Here is an 18,787-nt window from a genome sequence, read left to right as displayed (position 1 = left end):
ACTCTTACCCCCACCATGTTCCAAAGAGTCGGGACAGTGTAAATAAGAGTAAACCCCTCCAGGTGAATCTCTAAGACACGTAATAGAAACAGAAAGGCATGGCACGCAAAACACAAAAATGCTCATGTATGAATATATAAAAAGCAAACCTTAGGAACCAAAAACGTATGTACACAATGCCTTTTCAGAAGACAGAGCAACAAGAGAAACACCCTTAAGGGCCCGACGAAATAAGCGAGAGGACAGATATCAAAACAGTTCATACCTGGTAGGATTTACAAACTGCTTATCATAGAGTCCTCCTCCATTTCTGTCAGACACAATCAAAGAGGGACGCGATGTCCAACTGTAAACCGGTTGAATACTTAACATTACTATTTAAGTCTTCTTTTAGCATTTAACATTACGTGTTCAGCATTTAGCAATTAGCATTTCGATTCGATCTTCTATAGGCACTAGATACCGATAAACGTAAATATTTTGATTTTTAGCTCTGGTCAAATACAGATAAAACGAGGCTTTCAGTTCAAACTTACCACTCATAATCTTCCTTTGTACATACACATTCTTCCATAGTGTTGTTCACGACGTAGTCATGTCCTTTGAAACACCTAATACAATATTTAAGAAATACACCTCTTTATCTTTTGCATGAGTATTTTTCACAAGCAAAGAAACGGATTTTTTACTAATTTAATTGTTAAAACAATACAAAATGTCAATTTTTTTACAATTTTAACAAATGAAAAAAAAAATCTTTACTTTTGTAACTTAAGAGTTATGGATAATATTCTCTAAAAACAGTTCCATGGTATGCATTCTATAAATGTATACAAAACAAAGTAAGACTTGAAAAAGAGTCTATACATGCGAAAATAAATGTATTGACTGTTCAGATGGCTTACAGTGAATCCTTCTTCAGTCTTTTAAATGTTTCCTTAGTGCCAAGTACACACCCCTTTACTTCTGAGCTATTGTTGGTATTCAGTGTTGTCCAAGATTCATAATCATCATCTTGTCAAAACAGAACAACTAACAACATTCAAAATCATAGTGAACAAAGGTCAAAAGCAAAACAAGTACTACCTCTCAGATAAGTAGGGTCAAAATGGTTCTGCCCGATATTTTTAAATCAAACGTTCATGTCTTTGTCATTGACTCAAAATGTAACATGAAGAAAGCAATATGAACCTCAGCAGCATAGTTATAGTTTTGAATATGATCCTTGATTACTGTTGACCTCTTCGAAGATCACAAAGTGATGCTTTTACTAGTGCATGCCAATATTTCTGACAGCAGTTTGTGCCGCATTTTATGATTTTCTTTATTCTTCAAGGGGTACATTTTGTAACTACGTTTAGGGGAACATAAGTTATTGAAGGTTGTAAAAGTTAGACAGTTTATAATAAGTATATATAAAACTTACCGCTAACGAAGACGCGCAAAAGAGGCAGTTGATGGCAAACATAACATATGATAGTTAACAGTAAGTTCGTAGTTCAACAAATAAATAAAATATATGTATAATAGAACTAGCGTTACTAGAGCATTTTCGTTGAACCATTCTCCTGAAATCTATCACTGTCACATCCCACTGTTTAGTCGAAGATATATAACCAAACACCATTACAGCTAAGCTCGTCGGGTTTGCTAAAATGCCTACAAACAGTACATATAAGATCGTAAATTATTCGGCCCAGTTAAGCAACAAACATGAAACAATCATTTAACGAAATTGTATATCTTGATTATCCATCTTAAGAAGCACTATATCATTATTGTATTCAAAATGGATCATGTAAGTAGATTTGTCGACAGACCCGCATTTTCACAGTGACCTTGAAATGGATGCTTAATATATCGGGCTATTTAATATAACATTTACTCACGCAACGAAGGAACGAAGGGTCGAAATTTATTTAAAACTAAATATCAGTTGTACAGATATGAAGATATTCTAGGCGTGTGATGATTTTTGCATCAAAGTGTCACTGATATTCAGCAGATAGCATTCGTTAACAAGTTAATATCATTAAACTTAAACTACTCTTATAGTTATTTCTTGTTAAGTATTCATGTAGTGATATTTTACCTGTAATATTGAGATTTTTCTCTGTAAATTTATATTCATGCCAACATCTCCCTTCATCGAAAGAAAATTTCACGATTTGTGGATATGATTCTGAATTGGAAATTGCCACCACTAATCCCCCGTAACCTCCCATCTCGTAAAAGTGTGGTCCTTCCAAAGCCTGTATTGAAAAAAAAACTTGAAGGTTGTTTATAATGTTTTTTTTCTACATTTATTTAGAGTACGCGCAGTTAAAAAGAAGCTACAAAAGCACTTAGTTGTTCCTTGCATCCATGTTTTCTTTTTCTTACTTTATCATGGTTTTCTACATACAGCAAGAAAAAAAAAACAAATGGAATCATTCAGCGTTCGTTGTTGAGTGATTTTGAGTGATTTTTGAGTATTCATCTAATAACCGATTGTCTGATACTCAAGAGGTGATTTTATAACTCTCAAACTTTTGAAACATAGAAATCAAATAAGCTTAAAACGGAAACTTTTGTCAAATTATCTTGGTATATATTTAGTATGCAGGTTATATTGTAAGTTACCAGGTGCCATGTATAACCACCATCTCTTGATACAAAGACATCCGGATCTGTCTTCTGCAAGGCATCAGCTACATGCCCTGTTCAAAATTAAATCTTTAATATTTATAACAGAATATATATTTCTTCACTCTCTGGTACACTTGTTATAACTGAATGTAATAATTACCATTACCAAAAGTTCTAACGTCTCGATATCTTTTCAAAGTCTTCCTCATTATAAATAGTATATTTTTCAACATTTCTTATACATTTCCAACAACATATACATGTATTCAATAACATATTAAAAAAGTCATCACAGTCGAGTTATATCTATTTATTTCTGTTTATTATGTAACTACCTCAGTCTCATAGAAATCATAGAAACACTCATGGGGCCTCCGTGGCCGAGTGGTTAATGTCGCTGGCTTCAAATCACGAGCCCCTCATTGATGTGGGTTCGAGCCTCACTCGGGGCGTTGAATTCTTCATGTAAGAAAGCCGTCCATCTGGCTTACGGAAGGTCGGTGGTTCTACCCACGTGCCCGTTCGTGATGAAATAATGCACGGAAGGGCACCTGGGTTCTTCCTCCACCATCAAAGCTGGAAAGTCGCCATATGACCAATAATTGTGTCAGTGCGACGTTAAACCCAACAAAATAAATAAATAATTAAAGACAATTTCATATTTCACCGTAAATCAGTGAACATTCATTGTCCTTTTAAATGGTATATACTACATGCATTCATATCTAGTTTAGGGACCGTTCAAAAATGGATGAGGGGTGTAATACATGATATAAGGTTTTTCAATGGTCCGATTGTATTGAAATTATAGAATTGTTTTATATCATGACTTAAAGCTTAATGGTTTTTTTTGGGTTTAACTCCATTTTTCAACAGTTTTCAGTTATGTAACTGTATCAAATCGTCACGGAGAACATACGGCCCGCCCAAGGATCAACTCACGACCCTACGATCCGTATATCTGTGCGCTTCCTATTGAGTCAAGCGGGCGGGTTAAAGCTAAATATATTTAAAATTTCGTAAATTCGATGTTTGCACCTTTTGTATCATGACCCAGGTAAACGGACACTCGATTATCAGGAAAGCGTTCTACGAAAAACTTTGACTGATTAGGACTTCTTTACATAATTACTGTTAATAAAATTATAGGATAGTGACTAAATACGAGGTCTTTCTGTGGAATAAAGATCTACCAATGCGTTACATGTTTGTCGAAGCCCATGAGTATGTCTGTCCTATTACTTCAAGCGAATTACACTAAAAGATTACCATGTGCCAAAATCAATCCTACAGCTGTTGACTGGCTAATAGGAAGTTCAGTATTGATCCCACGTTTAATACTGTACATGCCGTGTATTTGCAAATAACAATCCTGAAAAAATGTAACATGAATTGTTCACAAACGAACATATACATTTATGATAAAACAGCGAAGTGTGACGAATCATTGATCAGTTATGTTGATATTCTCGAACAATCTATTGAACAGAAAATGATAGTTTAAAAAACGACAGACGTGCTTATTTGTCAATGGCAAAACAGCACAGGGTAATAGAATGATGTAATAGCGGCAATTTTATTACGCACGAGTCCCACACCTCCCAATTTTTGTTGTTTTAAAAAGATATTTACATTACATATTATATGCCATGAAAGATTTTATACATTTGCACATATATTGACAAAACAATTCAAATAGTTATTATCGCTAGCTGCTACCCAATACAGTGTTCGCACAATCGTGCTAGGGATTAATGCGATATTTTCCATGTGGTACTAACTCGGATGCAGGTTTTATTATTTATTTTTCTATATTTACTTTTACCGTAACACGAGCAGAAAAACTACGGACGTTTTGCAAGTATACATATTTCTAAGAAAATGTCTTTTTCAAAAGCAAGTTCAGTAGAATGGCACAAAGAGACTAAAAACGCAAAGGAAAATGTGAATAATGCCTTTCGATTCATTTCTTCAAAACGAAACTTTACAATATATTTATTTCAAAACAGCGAAGCCGGACCCATGCTTTACATAATGACTACAGTGGTATCACTTTATTGTGTGTCCCCATTGTTTTTTTTAATTAAGACGTCAGATATCCTTGTACATAATTTTATTTTGTTTCTGTTCTGTTCTGTATGTTGACTACCGGAAGCAAAGATGCCCCAAACCCCCTTCAGAAAGAGGACTGAGCTGAACTTTGATTTGTAGACCTACTTTTAAATGATTTTTGCCTGACACAGCCTGAAGAACACAAGCATAACAGAACGTTACATTTATTCAGAAAATCGTTATTATATGATGTACATATCTACTCATCTTTTATGTACACAACTCTACTATACATTAAACATACCCCCGTATCTAAGTCATATTACGTAGAACAAGTACCTTTGATTCGTTTTTACAAGGCACACCATCTGGTCTAGAAATGTTCTGCCAATCAGCTCCACGGTTATATGTTATCTTGGTATGTATGGATCCATCTCTACTGATCTGACTGGTCATGTATACACCTCGCATCGACTTTACCTTGTAAAAGCCACTGACGTCGTTGTAATTAGCAAACATGTGTCTGTTAAGTGATCTTGAATACAGTAACCCTTGGCTGTCTGATATGTAGAGTGTTCCAAGACCCGTGCCTACAGGAAAGAAAAACTCTGTAACAGCAGAGATATGTTGCATAGTGCATGTTGAAATAATCATTTACTAGTATTTGCAGCACTGTTCTGATATACTATGGCGCAAACGCAGGTCTAGTGTGTACGAGAGAGAGAGAGAGAGAGAGGTTGATCATTTTATACCTACCGTCCTTCTCGTCCACATGCACAAATATCCTGTTATGATCAATATCCACTACACGGAAAGCCTGAAAATTTTAAACAATTTATTTAGAAAAAAAAACGTCTAAAAGGCTAATTAGTTGTCTTCTACATACAGATTAAGAGTTTAAATGAACAAAACAAAAAACTAATTATCGGCTCTTTTTAGATTTTGCTAAAGTTTACAAATGAAATCCCATCCCGAAATGTTAGTGAATAGAGCGTATAGTACAGACAAAGATCGATTTGATACTTAGCCTTACACAAATGATAAAATACTAGTATCCCAAGAAGAGTGTGCAGCGGAACGAAACTATTGCATCTGACTGGGGAATGGTTCTTGCAGAAAAACATGAAAACATTCGTGTAGCAGTTTGTGTGTTTAAGGCCCAAACCATTTAAATAGATGCAAGAGACGTCTATACAAGGATGCTTCTTGCCAAAGTGCATTAGAATTAAGCTATTCTATAAAGGCTTTTGTTTCTATTTACCTTCTGGTGGCACCAATATACAATTTAAAAAAAAGACATGCGAACAATTTAAAGGAATCTCTGTGTAATGATGCTACCAATCTAAACAAATGAAGATCCATTAAACGATTCGTGAAAATGTGACATTAAGACACTTTTCTATTTTGCGTATAGCACCTCAGCAATGTGCAGTGATATCAGTGAGAGAGCATGCAATACTGACACAACATAATTACACAGAGATCTAAGCACCATTCGGTGAGGGTATTTTCTACAGTTATCTCTGACGGTTATTTTTATTTGCTGCAGAGCAAAACTATTATATAAATTTGACAGAAGTCAATGTAACGATGCTTTATCTATGCACAGACGCTTTAGAAAAAAAGTTTCCTGTATAAAAACGTTTTTGTTACTTTTTCAGAAACGAACAAGTTTGAGAAAATACGCTGACGAATTAAAATCATAAAATTCCAATATTATAACTCTAGATTTAAAAAACAAAAGTAAACGTTAAAATAATTTTACTAAAAACACAAGGTTAGAAAGATATTTTTATATACGTCGGGTGGCGCTGTAGTAGGTATCTTGATCTTCTGAAAGTTGTTTCCACCATCAGTAGATATCCGTATTTGGCTAGGCCCATTCACAAACTGCAATGAACATCCGTACATTTGAATGCAATACAATGGCTGTAGACATTTGAAGTGGCTTTGTCATTTACCTTTCACAGGTGAAGCAAAACTGTGTTACATATTTATACTTTTTGCCCTGATAGTGTATGTGAATGTCTACGATGTACACATCAATAAACACAATATATTAGAGGATGCTGCTTTCTTGTGATGTTGATCCTTTTTCTAGATTTTCTGCAATTTAAACATTTATATCATGAAAATGGTAAGCATTTAAGGGTTTTGTGAATGTCCAATTCCTATGAATGAATAGGATTAAATGTAAACAGCCGAAAGCAGCACAATTTAAATCATAAAGATAGTCAAACAAAATTAATACGTTACGACTTCTGAAACAAAACGTCAATTTCAGCAGCTATTGTTCAAGTACTCTTGAGAAAACTTAGAGATGTACCACATCAATACGCATACACCATTATAATTAATATAACATCAGCATCATTATTAAAATCGGGGTGAAACTGATCACATTTGTAAATGTTATAATTATGAACTTCTCATAAGTTATGATGTGCGTGTTCATTGAAGTTTCTTAAAATAGAAATCTATAAAATTTGAAACATTTTTGTAAAAGTTTTGGAAATCCAACTTATTTTGACTTAAAGAAAGTGAAATTTAAATTTTAAAGTTTCAGCAAATATCTTAGAGCCAATACAGAAATTGGTATTAAATACAATGTTTCCAACAAACTTTTACTTAATTTATTAATGATTGGTTTGCACACATTATCTTAAAATCATACTTCAATTCCTTACTTGCAAACGCATAAATAAATCGTGGTACTTGGCAATTGTGTTGAATTTACAGCAATGGAAACGTATGAACTATCCGAAACAAGGTCATATTTGGATGTTTAGAAACAATAATATGGGAGGGACGACTTTAACTTCGACTTTGTCAGTTATCAATAGTAAAAAGAAGTTGCCCAACGAGCAACATCCTATGGAGTATAAAAACCAAATTATTCATTTAGCGAGCGCTTATTCCAAACTAGCAGAATTTAATAACAGAAATATCTTCATTACAAGGAAAAACATTTGTAACAATAATATTATAGCCATCAAAAACTGGGGAAAACCTTCATTTAATTTATCAAAGATTGTCTTAACTTTTATATAAATACAATCTTTTTTTTACTATACACTTCTTCACTTCTTCAATACTGTGATGATGTAATACTAGTATAAACATACCGAAAACCAAACACAGTATTTGTTAAAACCGAGTACTTGTGAAAACTGTAAAACAGTTATTAGGAGGAAACATAAAATGAAACAAGTTTTTTTTCAGTTATGCACCATACCTTCCTATCTGATCCTTGACTACTATTTCTTTCAAGTAGCAGATGAAGATCACTGTTTTTGTCCCAGTGAAGTTATCGAATACTATGGTATACAGATGTCTCAGATTTTGGCTGTTCAATACAGTCGGGAAGATCTGTGTTACAGTGTGTGGTTGCTAGCATCAGACGTTAACCCTCCCTCTCCACCCTCAATAACACTTACCAAGATGACCGGCTGTCCCCAGTTTTAAGACCTGAACGTACATGGTTTATACAGGCAGTTGTAGCTTAAAGTCGCCTTTGCGAAATTAGGTCTGAACATGAGGTTTATGCAGTCACCAAAAGCTCAAGTCACAGTTGAGGAAATATGATTTGAACATGACTGATATATTCAGGCAAGGGTAGCTCAGTCTCACTATTGAGAAATTAAACTTGAACATGGATGATTTATTCAGGTTTCACGACTTGGAATTTGAGCTGAACATGTGTTGTGGTACAATGGAGAAATTAGGCCTACACGTGTGCAATTCTCAGGAAGTGGTAGTTTAATATCACGTTTGAGGAAAGTAGTATAAGATGTCGAAATTTTAAAAAAATGACTAAACAAGTGTGGTGTTTTCATGTAACTGCAGCTCATTGTCATAACAGTGGAAATGATATATGAAGAGACATGTGTACTTACTTCTGACAATTGAAATAGAATTGCCTGAATATACGTAGTTAATTCAACAGTGGTAACTCAATGTTACATTTTTTTTAAAAGTGTCAGAACATGCTTAACCCTTAGCCTGCTGGCGGCAGATGATTCTGCCTTTGCGACCAGTGCAGACCAAGATCAGCCTGCACATCCGTGCAGTCTGATCATGGTCTGCACTGTTCGCTATTCAGTCAGTAAATTTTCAGTGAAAACCCCTTTGAGTACTAAGTGGTACTGTCCAAATTGAAAGATGGACCAGTCCATTATAGAAATATAGCAGGTTAAGGGTTAATTTACTCTGGCAACAGTAAGTTAACGTCAAAGTATAGGAAATCTGTTATGAACATGGATGTTTTATTCAAGTAGCGGCCACTCAGTGTCATAATTATATATTAATTAATTAACATAGTTAAAGTTTGTGTTTCGCTTTCATCCTAATTGGTTTGTTTTAACTGGTATGTTGTCTAATTATTTGTCTATATTTTTGTGTAAATTCAAATCATTGAAACATCTTTGCGCACATTGCTGTAGAGTTACGGCGCACCTACTTGCCGGGAATATCTGTTCTGATTTTTTACTTTTGACTTGTTTTGTTCATATACGGTAGCTCGATGGGCAGAGTTATGTCGACACTTGTCAACAGCTGTGGATTATGGAGTCAGCACTAGCTCTTTCCTACAAAACTCCACTCCACACGTAGTGTTGATGCAAAACAACTGTTACGTAAAGAAGTTACCGAGTACACACATATCATTTCTTTATACGGAACAATGTATGTTTATTTTCCTTCTTTTGGTTTTGTAAGAAAACAGCTTTTTGAATGCTTCCTTCTTAAATATTCTATGGCATAATATTGGGAGGTGACACTTTAACTTTGACACAGTTACCCTTCCTACAATGAACCACATGTGAAAATATTTATACATTTGATGTAACTGCGTTTTTTATATTTACAATTAGCCTCACACACAGTATCATATAAATCAACATTTCTGAGTTATTTAGAAAAGTACACAATTGCATTTTTCTACAATTCACCTTGCATTAGCTCGGACTACTAGTACTGGTTTATAAAAATATGTTGTATGGAATAGACACTGACAATACATTTCGAAATACTCGACTTACTTCATCTGGGAATATGCTCTGCGAAGCAAACAAAAACTTTCCTTTACGTTCAAACGATATAACTGCTGACAAGAGATCAGTGTAAGTGTTTCCACCATCTGTTGATTTGGCGAGAGTCAACCCATTACTTTTGTTATGATCTAAATTAGAAGCATAAATATAATAAACATTAGTATTAGATTACAGATATAACTTAAAATGTACATGTAATGCTTTCTTGACACCAACGTACTTAGTATTATATTATGAACATCGGTATCACATGAGAGGAAGATAGTTTTATTGAGACACAAAGAAGTATCAACAATAAAAGTTTCAATGAACTGCAGTGCGCCATTTTACTTACACCAATTTGATTCAGCAGAAGAACCATAGGTAAAATATATAGTATTAGCTGTGTCTGGGTTGGTCCCTTGATCTTCGTCTTCTTCCGGTTTTATACCCCAAACTGCTTTTTGGAATTTCTTCTCGTTATTTACGTTTTCTTGTATATTGACCTGCTTCCAATTTGCGCCATTATCTTTTGAGACAAACAGTTTCTAGAACAAAATAATAAATAGCTACTGTATTGTATAATTGCAATGGGTTTTAAAAGCTTTCATCTGTTTTTAAAAGCTTTCTTCTGTAAAAACTGTTTAAAATTGCTACCTTGACCCCTTTCCAGTCTCCGGTTAATCCAGTTATTGTTGTTAAATTACTCAGCACTGCGTGAACAGTTTTAAAACATATATATGGTAAGCAAGTGATCAATTTGGTGAAATTAAACTGTAATACATCCATATCTGGAAAATTATTGCTGTCCACAGTAATGCATAACTGTATGTTTTTAATTTTAGCTAATTAAGCATGCAAATTTGCGTTGCCAGTAGTTAAGTTTTAAAGCCTTCTTATGAAATATAGCATTTATTTCAAGATATCTAAAAAAATCTTGTTGTTGTCGTTGAACGATCTGGAGGCATGCCGCTTTAATTTACGTAATACATAAAATGGTTTTATATAACACAGCGAATATAGTAATACAATCGTCTGCTTAACTGTGCAAAAATAAAATACAATGGCTGACTTGATTTGACAAAATAATGAGTTATTTAAGTAACTAGATATAAATTTGACAAGTAATTTATTGTTACTATGTCGACTGGCAGTATTATGCAATTTATGGCATTACCCATAACATGTAACTAACAGAACTCGCATTAAGAACTTAATACTTGTAAACAATAAGTTATTGTATTAATTATTGTATGCTTACCTTGTCTGTATCTAGTGCCATCAAGTGGTCTCTATTATAGTTACTGAAAATCAATTCTCCACTGACTGAAAATGGTAGATCTATCTTTAGAAAGGACAGACCACCATCCGCTGTTGTATACATATAGTTGCCTTCACCAATTAGATACACCTGAAAATATTGTATGTAAATGTAGGTGTTTATATGAACGAATGTATTTTGAATCGGGAAAATAAAGGAAGTCCATAAACAAATGATCGATTGTCTTCTTGATCTATTTCTTTTAAACTTTTGCAGTACAGACAATATTCTTGACTTCATTATCAGAACGATCAGCTAATGTATAAACCGGTACTTACAGTGTTGTAGGTGTGCATATTTTAAAACATTTTTATTCTTTACAGTTCTACTCATTCTTCTACATTTCTTAAACTTTAATCTCTTAAAATCTAAGATTTTTGTTCTACATACTAATGTTAAATATGATATTGTTTGTGTTACAGGTTACTATTCGACGAATAAAACTGAATTCTATTTTGTATTTTTGTTTCTTTATACATTTCATCTTTAAAAATGACCAAGAAATTGAATGCATTGCTATTGATACAAATTCATTATCATATTCAAAGCTACACATTACATGTGCTACTGAAGCTTACTGTGGTCATCGATTTCCTCAAAATGCCTTTCCATTATAATCGGAGGACGTTCTTTTGTTTGTGTTTAAACCGAGAGCATTCTTTTATAAAAATGTGTGTACCTAGTATGACAGATACAAAGTAACTTCTTCAATTGTACCAAAACATTGCCGACCAAAACTGCTTTATTTTCCGCTTCTAAGTTCGGCAAAGCTGTTTCAACTTTCAGCAATGTTAAACATATTATAGAGCTTGTTGCTTTTATTTATCAAAATTCATATTAATTCTTAGGGAATTCTAGAGATCTTATGTTGAGCATTTATTCAGATACAAGCAGTCATAAGTTATCAGTCTATTCAACAATTGTTAGGGCTTTCTAGGTGATATTTCTCTTGATTTTGCATAACAGGTGTTTTGGTCATACTAATGTTTCTCTTATTGAAGAATATTTGAAGAATACCGTTTGTTGTACTATTGGAAGATCGGCGTCTATGTGTTTGAAGTAATGAATGCTGTCCTGGATTCTATTCATTCATAGAATAAAAAAATAAATCTAAGTAAGAGGTTTAATGTCTGAAGTCTATACAACACTGGTCAGCGCGGAATAAATGGGATATTGTCAATCTGAAGACCATCAGACGACCCGAGGCGGTAATAGAGGAATTGGTCCTTTTAGAAGATAAAACACGGGCACGATTTTGCTATAAGAATCTCCTCCCGAGACGTTTGACAAAGTTTAACTTTGCATTAATCTCAGCCTGATAAACATAGGAAGACATGAGTTTTTACTTTTCGAAGGTTGACAATACCCCATATCACTCAGTCCTTGATAATATGTTGGAAATGAAATCATATATCTCATACATTGATTTGTCTTTATCGTTTAAATGCGTAGGACTGCGCCTGCTTGATATAATTCATTCGCATCTTAAAGGTGCATTACTAAGGGAAAGTGAGTTGGCAATTTTTTTCATAGCCAGTGCATAGACTTCTGCAAGACATTAAATAATGAAGATTGGCAGGTCAAAATTTACAGAAGGTCTTTGGAACTCAAAGAAATGTATGTGTATTATGTTGAAATTTCAATTAATCGACAGAATGACCCCCCAGGTCTTTTTAACTTTCTTCATACTTCATAGAAAAATAATTGTACATATACTGCGATTTATTTCGAATTTCTACATACCAACTTTCGTTTTCCAATAAAATGAAATAGTTTCTGTGCTTTTTAAAAGAAATTAAAATGTTCACTTTCCTTAGTATTGGACCTTTAACTCCAAAAGAAAGATTTCATTCAATGACAAATCACTGCTTAAGACAAAATATTTTTAAATACACTTTAAATATTGTACACAGTTACCTTGTTAGCGTCATTTGGATGTCGCTGTAACCCACTGTGCTTCTTAATAACAGATAATCCGAAAGACTGTGTTAAATTGAGATAAGTTGCACCATAATCAACACTGCAAAACAATAAACAAAATGAGAATTCCACCTTTGTGGTGGGATTTAAAAAGGCGGTTGCGAGTGCTTCTGGTGAAAATCTTGGTATGTAATCTTAGTATAAAAGTGATAGAAAAAATAATAAAATTCTGACATAATATAGTCCATGAAAATACGTAAATGAAGAAGAAAAAACTTACTGAATGTTTATTTAACAAAGTCTTTAGAAAGATCAAGCATGTATTTCTAAATGTATACACTTAAGTAAAAATGATATCTAACAAAAGTTAAACACATTTCTTACAATTGAAAACATAACTCCGCAAACTGTATTGTGAAAGAAACAACTTACAACATGAAAAGTAAAACCTACCTTCTGAATACAGTAGATTGTCTTGAATATTCCACAAATCCCTCATTAACAACTGTTACAATAATCAAGTTCTGAAATGGTACAATATTGTAACTGTGCTTTGAACAGTACCTAATATTTACCTATTTCAAATTGAAAAGAAAAAAAGAAGTATAAAAAACAGTTTTCAAGCCATGTCAGTATAGATTACACTGAATTTGGGAAGCAAGTGCATGAAAAATATGTTCATGTGAAATACGTGTCCAAATGCGTGTACCTTGTACGAGTATATGCAGAAATGTATAGAAAGACTGAGAAAATGTCGAAATTGGATTGTTTTGCAAACGTTATGCAAATGAGATATTTACGTCATGTGCGAATTGTCAAATCATCTGTATTAGGACTTGTTTAAGATAGATTTTTAAGATCACATTAATTGTGCCATTATAAATATTTCCTTTTATGGGATCTTACAGACAATTACAAGTTAGTATAGTATATCTCAGTAAATATATGACGTTAAACCAAAAATGTGCATGGTAAAACAGTAATATTAAAAAGCAACTAAGAGTAAAATGTCTAAGATGAAATGCAGGAAAGACTCTGTCTCTGGATACCTTTATTTGGAAAATGATTTGGAAACGTATTTTATACCGAAGCCGAAGGAGGCAAACAAAATGGTTACATATAAAAAATACCAGTATGCTTATGATATTATTTTCGTCAACGTTTAGTGTTTGCTTATCTATGCATACATGTAAAACTGGTTTGATATTCATTACATGGAAATAAGCGGTGTTGCACAATTTTGAAATTCATACAAAGTCTAATTGAATGGAACTAAATGGGTCGCCTATTTTGTAGCTTGTACGAAGTCTTGTGTAATCAGACTAAAGCAGCTTGTCCTATTATGGAGCCTCAAAGATTATAACGAAAAAAATGAAGACTAACAGCAATTTTATATACATGTACTTTTTAACTTCTTATTATACCCATTTCGTGAAAAAAGGAAAAGAATACAAATATAAAACGTTTTATTAAGTATTTAGCTTTTTAAATTCCTCTTGATGGTGCAAAAAACCAGCAGCTAAAATTGTCGAGTCTCAAACATTCCCTGGCAAGTAATTAACACCATGTAATGTTCTTGCTGAATGGGGATCATTACAGATGATAGAATTCTCACCTTGTTATTCTCACCCACCCATGCAACTGCTAATGCTGATCCCCTTTTCATATACTGAAAAATAAGAACATTATTTATTTTTATATACTAGTAACTTGGTTACCCAAACACGACTTCTTCTATATACACGACATAAAGGGACAGTGGTATTAAACATGTTACTTATGATAGTCTTGTAGTATGATAATTATTGTGAGTGAAAAAAAAATCATGTTGTGGATGTATTTTTAACATAGAATTACAAAACTCATATAGTGGTATTTTGCGTATGTAGTATTGTTTATTCTTGGCATTTTATTACCATTGTCTTGTCTAACTTGTTGAGGGTAGGGTAAGTACGAGGTTGGCATGCCTCCCTAAACGCATTTAAACCCCCATGTTTCCTTTATATAAGTTACTGACAGTGCCAAGGCGGCGCCCCTATTTTCAACTGGTTTTCTGTCTGTCTTGTATTTTATGTTGCGTATGTTGTCTTGTTTGTTGTTGTTTTTCCCACCTTTTCATCACTCCCCCTACCGCCCCACCCTTTCCCCTTGCAATTGCGCTCCCTTGTTTTGGCATCCCCTCCCCTTTTACTATGAGTAAGTTTTCGTGCCCATCCCACTTTATTTTGGCTGCCGGAATCCTAAGGCGGTACACGATTGTTTTTTCTGCTTATATGTGTGCGTTTGTGTGCTTGTATGTCTTGGGCGATGCCCTACAGTGTTGTTGTATCATTTATCTGTTTAACTAAGTTAGTAAGTTGGGTGTGGCTGTGTTTATTGTGCTATGTGCTTCCGAGAAATCTACCCACACCTATTATCTTTTGGTCTTTTGGTCTTACACCATTGGAACGTGATTTACAAACTAGCAAATTCGATGAATTGGTATCCCCCTGCCCAATGGGTTTGTAATGAGGAATGGTTAAGAAATATGTTCGGCAAAAAGTTAAGAATGTAACTAAGGAGCAAATAATTTAATTAGTCAGGATTAAGTGAACAGAAAATAAATGTTTTAAGTGTACACAATAAATGTATGTTAAAGGTGTAAACAAAATTGAAAAATAATGGTTTTCTTTTGTTTGTTTGTTTGTTTTGTGTTTTTTTAGGGAGGGATGGTCGAGCGAGGTTATGGGATGGGGTGGGGGCCGTGACCGGGTAAGGATACAAAACTTCTCATGTTGATAATATTGATGGAAAATAAATAATGTAGAAAAAATGTTGGGGGAGGGGTTGGGGCAGAGATGCTTCATGATCGGGGTAGTGGTGGTGACTGGGTGGAGGAGTTAGGTGGGGAAGGATAAAACTTTACAAGTTGATAAATGTTTATGGAACGTTTGAAAAAATTAAAATAAGAAATGATTTTTGGGGGGTGGTGGAAGGGGAAAGGGGGGTGTTACCAAGGCGATGGGGGTGACCAGGTGTGGGTACACAACTTCACATGTTTACAATAAATGTTCATGGAAAAGAATGAAAGAAGTTTAATGAAATTCTACTGATTGGTTAGTTTGTTATGTAAAAATATGTTGATTTTTAAAAATCAAAGGTCAATAACTCTGAATTACTGAAGAGGTCCTGACGAAATTGTGTGTGCACTACCACATTATGGTGATCTAAATTCAATTTAAGTTTCATATTTCTAGGTCAAATATATCACAAATTATGAAGCAGAAATTGTCATATTTATAGTAACCTATATAGTTAACACTGGAAACTTCTAAGGGTCATAACTCTGGTGTCACTTGGGCAATATTAATGTGACTTGACGGGCCGCATGACCCCATAGTGGTAAATACATATGTATATGATTTTTTTAAATAATCCTAACTACTAGATATGGATTCGGACGGACGGAAAGACGGACGGACGGAAAAACGGACAGACAAACAACGCATTGAAAACAGTGATACATAAGCAAAGACAGTGGAAGATTAAATCTACATTCTGTTATTACTATAATTATAATTAATTGTTATAAATAATAGAAGTGGGTCATATATAACTGATTTGGGTTAAACATAGTAATAGCTGGATCCCAGTATCAAACGTTATGTTATATACAAAAGTAAATGATGACCAACTATATGTCAGAGCAAGTACTCGTTGTAAACTACTACGTACGAGCTTTAGGGCCAGCGCTTAGAAGGAATGAGAGAGACTTAAGCATATAGGCTGAGTATCGGAACCTGAGACAGAGACACACAGTTTGGTAATCTACTGAGAAATTTACTAGCGAAGTACAGCCAAGGCATCGGAGTTAAACATACATGGTAGCTGAATGCTACGTATGACAGTAGCATTCAAACTGTGTTCCAACTATAGCTTGAGATGTAGAAGTCTCACCAGCTCTCTACATAATTTGTCTAAGACATAGTCACCTTAGCGATTGAACCCATTTCATTCTTCAAGATACTAAAGGCGTACGTACTTCCCTCGGCCATATAGCTCGTATCTTAACAAATAGAATGCAAAAGGTATAATTCACAGAGCATGTTTGACTATTAACTCCTGTGCAATGAGTAGCTACGTTTTCGTTTGTGACGATGCATGGGACGCTTTTCTTTGAAATCCTTCAAAACGGACGGAGGGTTTGAATTTTTGTCTTGCACTCTAAAAAGCTTTTTCTTAGTGTTCTGGTGTTCTGACTTAAGACAAGATGTTGAGTACATTGGTACACTGAAGCCTCAAACTGAACCTATTTGTATTTTACTTATGCAGTCTGCTGTTTTTACTGTCACTTGGGATAGAAGTTATTTGAGCAAGAGTATATTCTATTATACACAGTTTTGTCTAAGTAGTTGAAAATAGAATAAATGTGGGTAAGCATGCCCCAAACAAAAATGGTTCAATAACTTTCTAATGCTTTAAATTATTGCGCTAGTACATAAATTTATACATTTTACTGTGCTCTCACTTACAACATTATAGAGAAATGTAAGCTGTAAAAATATTGTTCATATATATGCACTAGAAACAAAGTATTAACCCTAAATATATAGAATAAAGGTATTGGCGCACAAGTTTAGGACAATAGAAAGCCATTGAACCCTTTTCTGTTTTAAACATTGCATTAAAACATATATTTTGGACTTCAGAAATTATGCATCATAAAAGTCTAAAAAAGGGAAGTAATTCTACCAAAACTGAAGGCAACCAAGTTATTTTTATTTTAATTTGTATCATATGCAATGCTTAATAAATGGACCAAGTTTGAAAGAAATATCCTCATTATTTTTCAAGAAACATTACTTTTTATGTCGAAAGCCCGATCGTTACCAGCCTGTATATATAAATGTATTAAAAACCAACATAGTGGCTTTGCAACCAGCATGGATCCAGACCAGCCTGCGCATCCGCGCAGTCTGGTCAGGATCCATGCTGTTCGCTAACGGTTTCACTAATTGCAATAGGCCTTGAAAGCGAACAGCATGGATCCTGACCAGACTGCGCGGATGCGCAGGCTGGTCTGGATCCATGCTGGTCGCAAAGCCACTATGTTGATTTTCTCATGGCACGGCTCATATACTGATTAATGTTTAGGGTTAGGTAAATACGTGCGTACGCTCAATGCGGGAGAATTCATGCTAACTTTTTTTTCCTGTGCTCAAAGCTTCTATTCTTACCTGTTAATGTTTAGTATAAGTTGGATTTTAAAAAAAAATACCAAGTCCTTCAAAAACTTCGGAATTTTAACGCAATATTTTTACACTTCAGCAGCTCTTATCAATTTTCAAACAAAAAACAACTAAAGTCACCGAGGATTCTCGTATATTTTTATCAATCAAAGAGAGTCTGGTCGAGCATAACTGCATAACTTAGGTATTGGTATTCGAGCTTGCTTAGTATCGTACACAATGGACGACAATTCCAATCCAGCAGACGCTTCATTCAGCAAAGATGATCAAAATCATACCGTATTTCCCTATGTAACCTATATAAAATGCAAGCAAACCACGTCTTTCGCTAACTTTAAAGGACATTTAATACTGTTTCTCCTCTGAAACAAATTTTATCACTGTTATGACGTGAAAGTATAACAAACAAAGAGAATGATGATACAAAAATATTTAAAGTAATTCAATAGCATCTTGCTTCCATTTGCATTTAAAAATGGCTAAAATTGCATTTTAGCCACTCTGTCCAAAATGTCCGAGTTATGTTCGGTTAGCTGATAAGAGTCTTGCTGTCTTGCTTGAAGTATTCCGTAGTAGAAGCAAAGATGTTAGAATTATTAATGCTGGAA

The 18,787-nt window shown here is 34.1% G+C and overlaps 1 protein-coding gene across 8 annotated transcripts in view; it reads right to left on the bottom strand.

Moving 5' to 3' along the window:
• Positions 1-18,787, bottom strand: part of LOC123529672 (sortilin-like) — a 43,954-nt gene that overhangs the window by 18,540 nt on the left and 6,627 nt on the right. For 6 of the 8 annotated variants that reach the window (XR_008366680.1, XM_053521250.1, XM_053521251.1 and 3 more), the window contains exons 2-17: positions 14,567-14,620; positions 13,405-13,475; positions 12,949-13,051; positions 10,972-11,121; positions 10,066-10,258; positions 9,720-9,859; positions 6,481-6,570; positions 5,437-5,497; positions 5,020-5,270; positions 3,898-4,000; positions 2,623-2,699; positions 2,093-2,252; positions 1,543-1,659; positions 906-1,014; positions 537-611; positions 266-346 (exon numbers count right to left, since the gene is read on the bottom strand). Coding sequence is in view for 7 of the 8 variants with exons in the window: in XM_053521250.1 (XP_053377225.1) it covers positions 266-346; positions 537-611; positions 906-1,014; positions 1,543-1,659; positions 2,093-2,252; positions 2,623-2,699; positions 3,898-4,000; positions 5,020-5,270; positions 5,437-5,497; positions 6,481-6,570; positions 9,720-9,859; positions 10,066-10,258; positions 10,972-11,121; positions 12,949-13,051; positions 13,405-13,475; positions 14,567-14,620 (1,835 nt within the window). In the remaining variant the exon portion in view is untranslated. The remainder of the gene's footprint in view (positions 1-265; positions 347-536; positions 612-905; positions 1,015-1,542; positions 1,660-2,092; positions 2,253-2,622; positions 2,700-3,897; positions 4,001-5,019; positions 5,271-5,436; positions 5,498-6,480; positions 6,571-9,719; positions 9,860-10,065; positions 10,259-10,971; positions 11,122-12,948; positions 13,052-13,404; positions 13,476-14,566; positions 14,621-18,787) is intronic. The other 2 variants (XM_045310106.2, XM_053521255.1) reach the window with 1 other exon arrangement.

The sequence above is a fragment of the Mercenaria mercenaria genome, chromosome 13 (genome assembly GCF_021730395.1).
Source record: "Mercenaria mercenaria strain notata chromosome 13, MADL_Memer_1, whole genome shotgun sequence".
NCBI lineage: Eukaryota > Metazoa > Mollusca > Bivalvia > Venerida > Veneridae > Mercenaria > Mercenaria mercenaria.
Note: the sequence above shows the minus strand (reverse complement) of the source record. Positions and strands in the feature narration are given on the sequence as shown.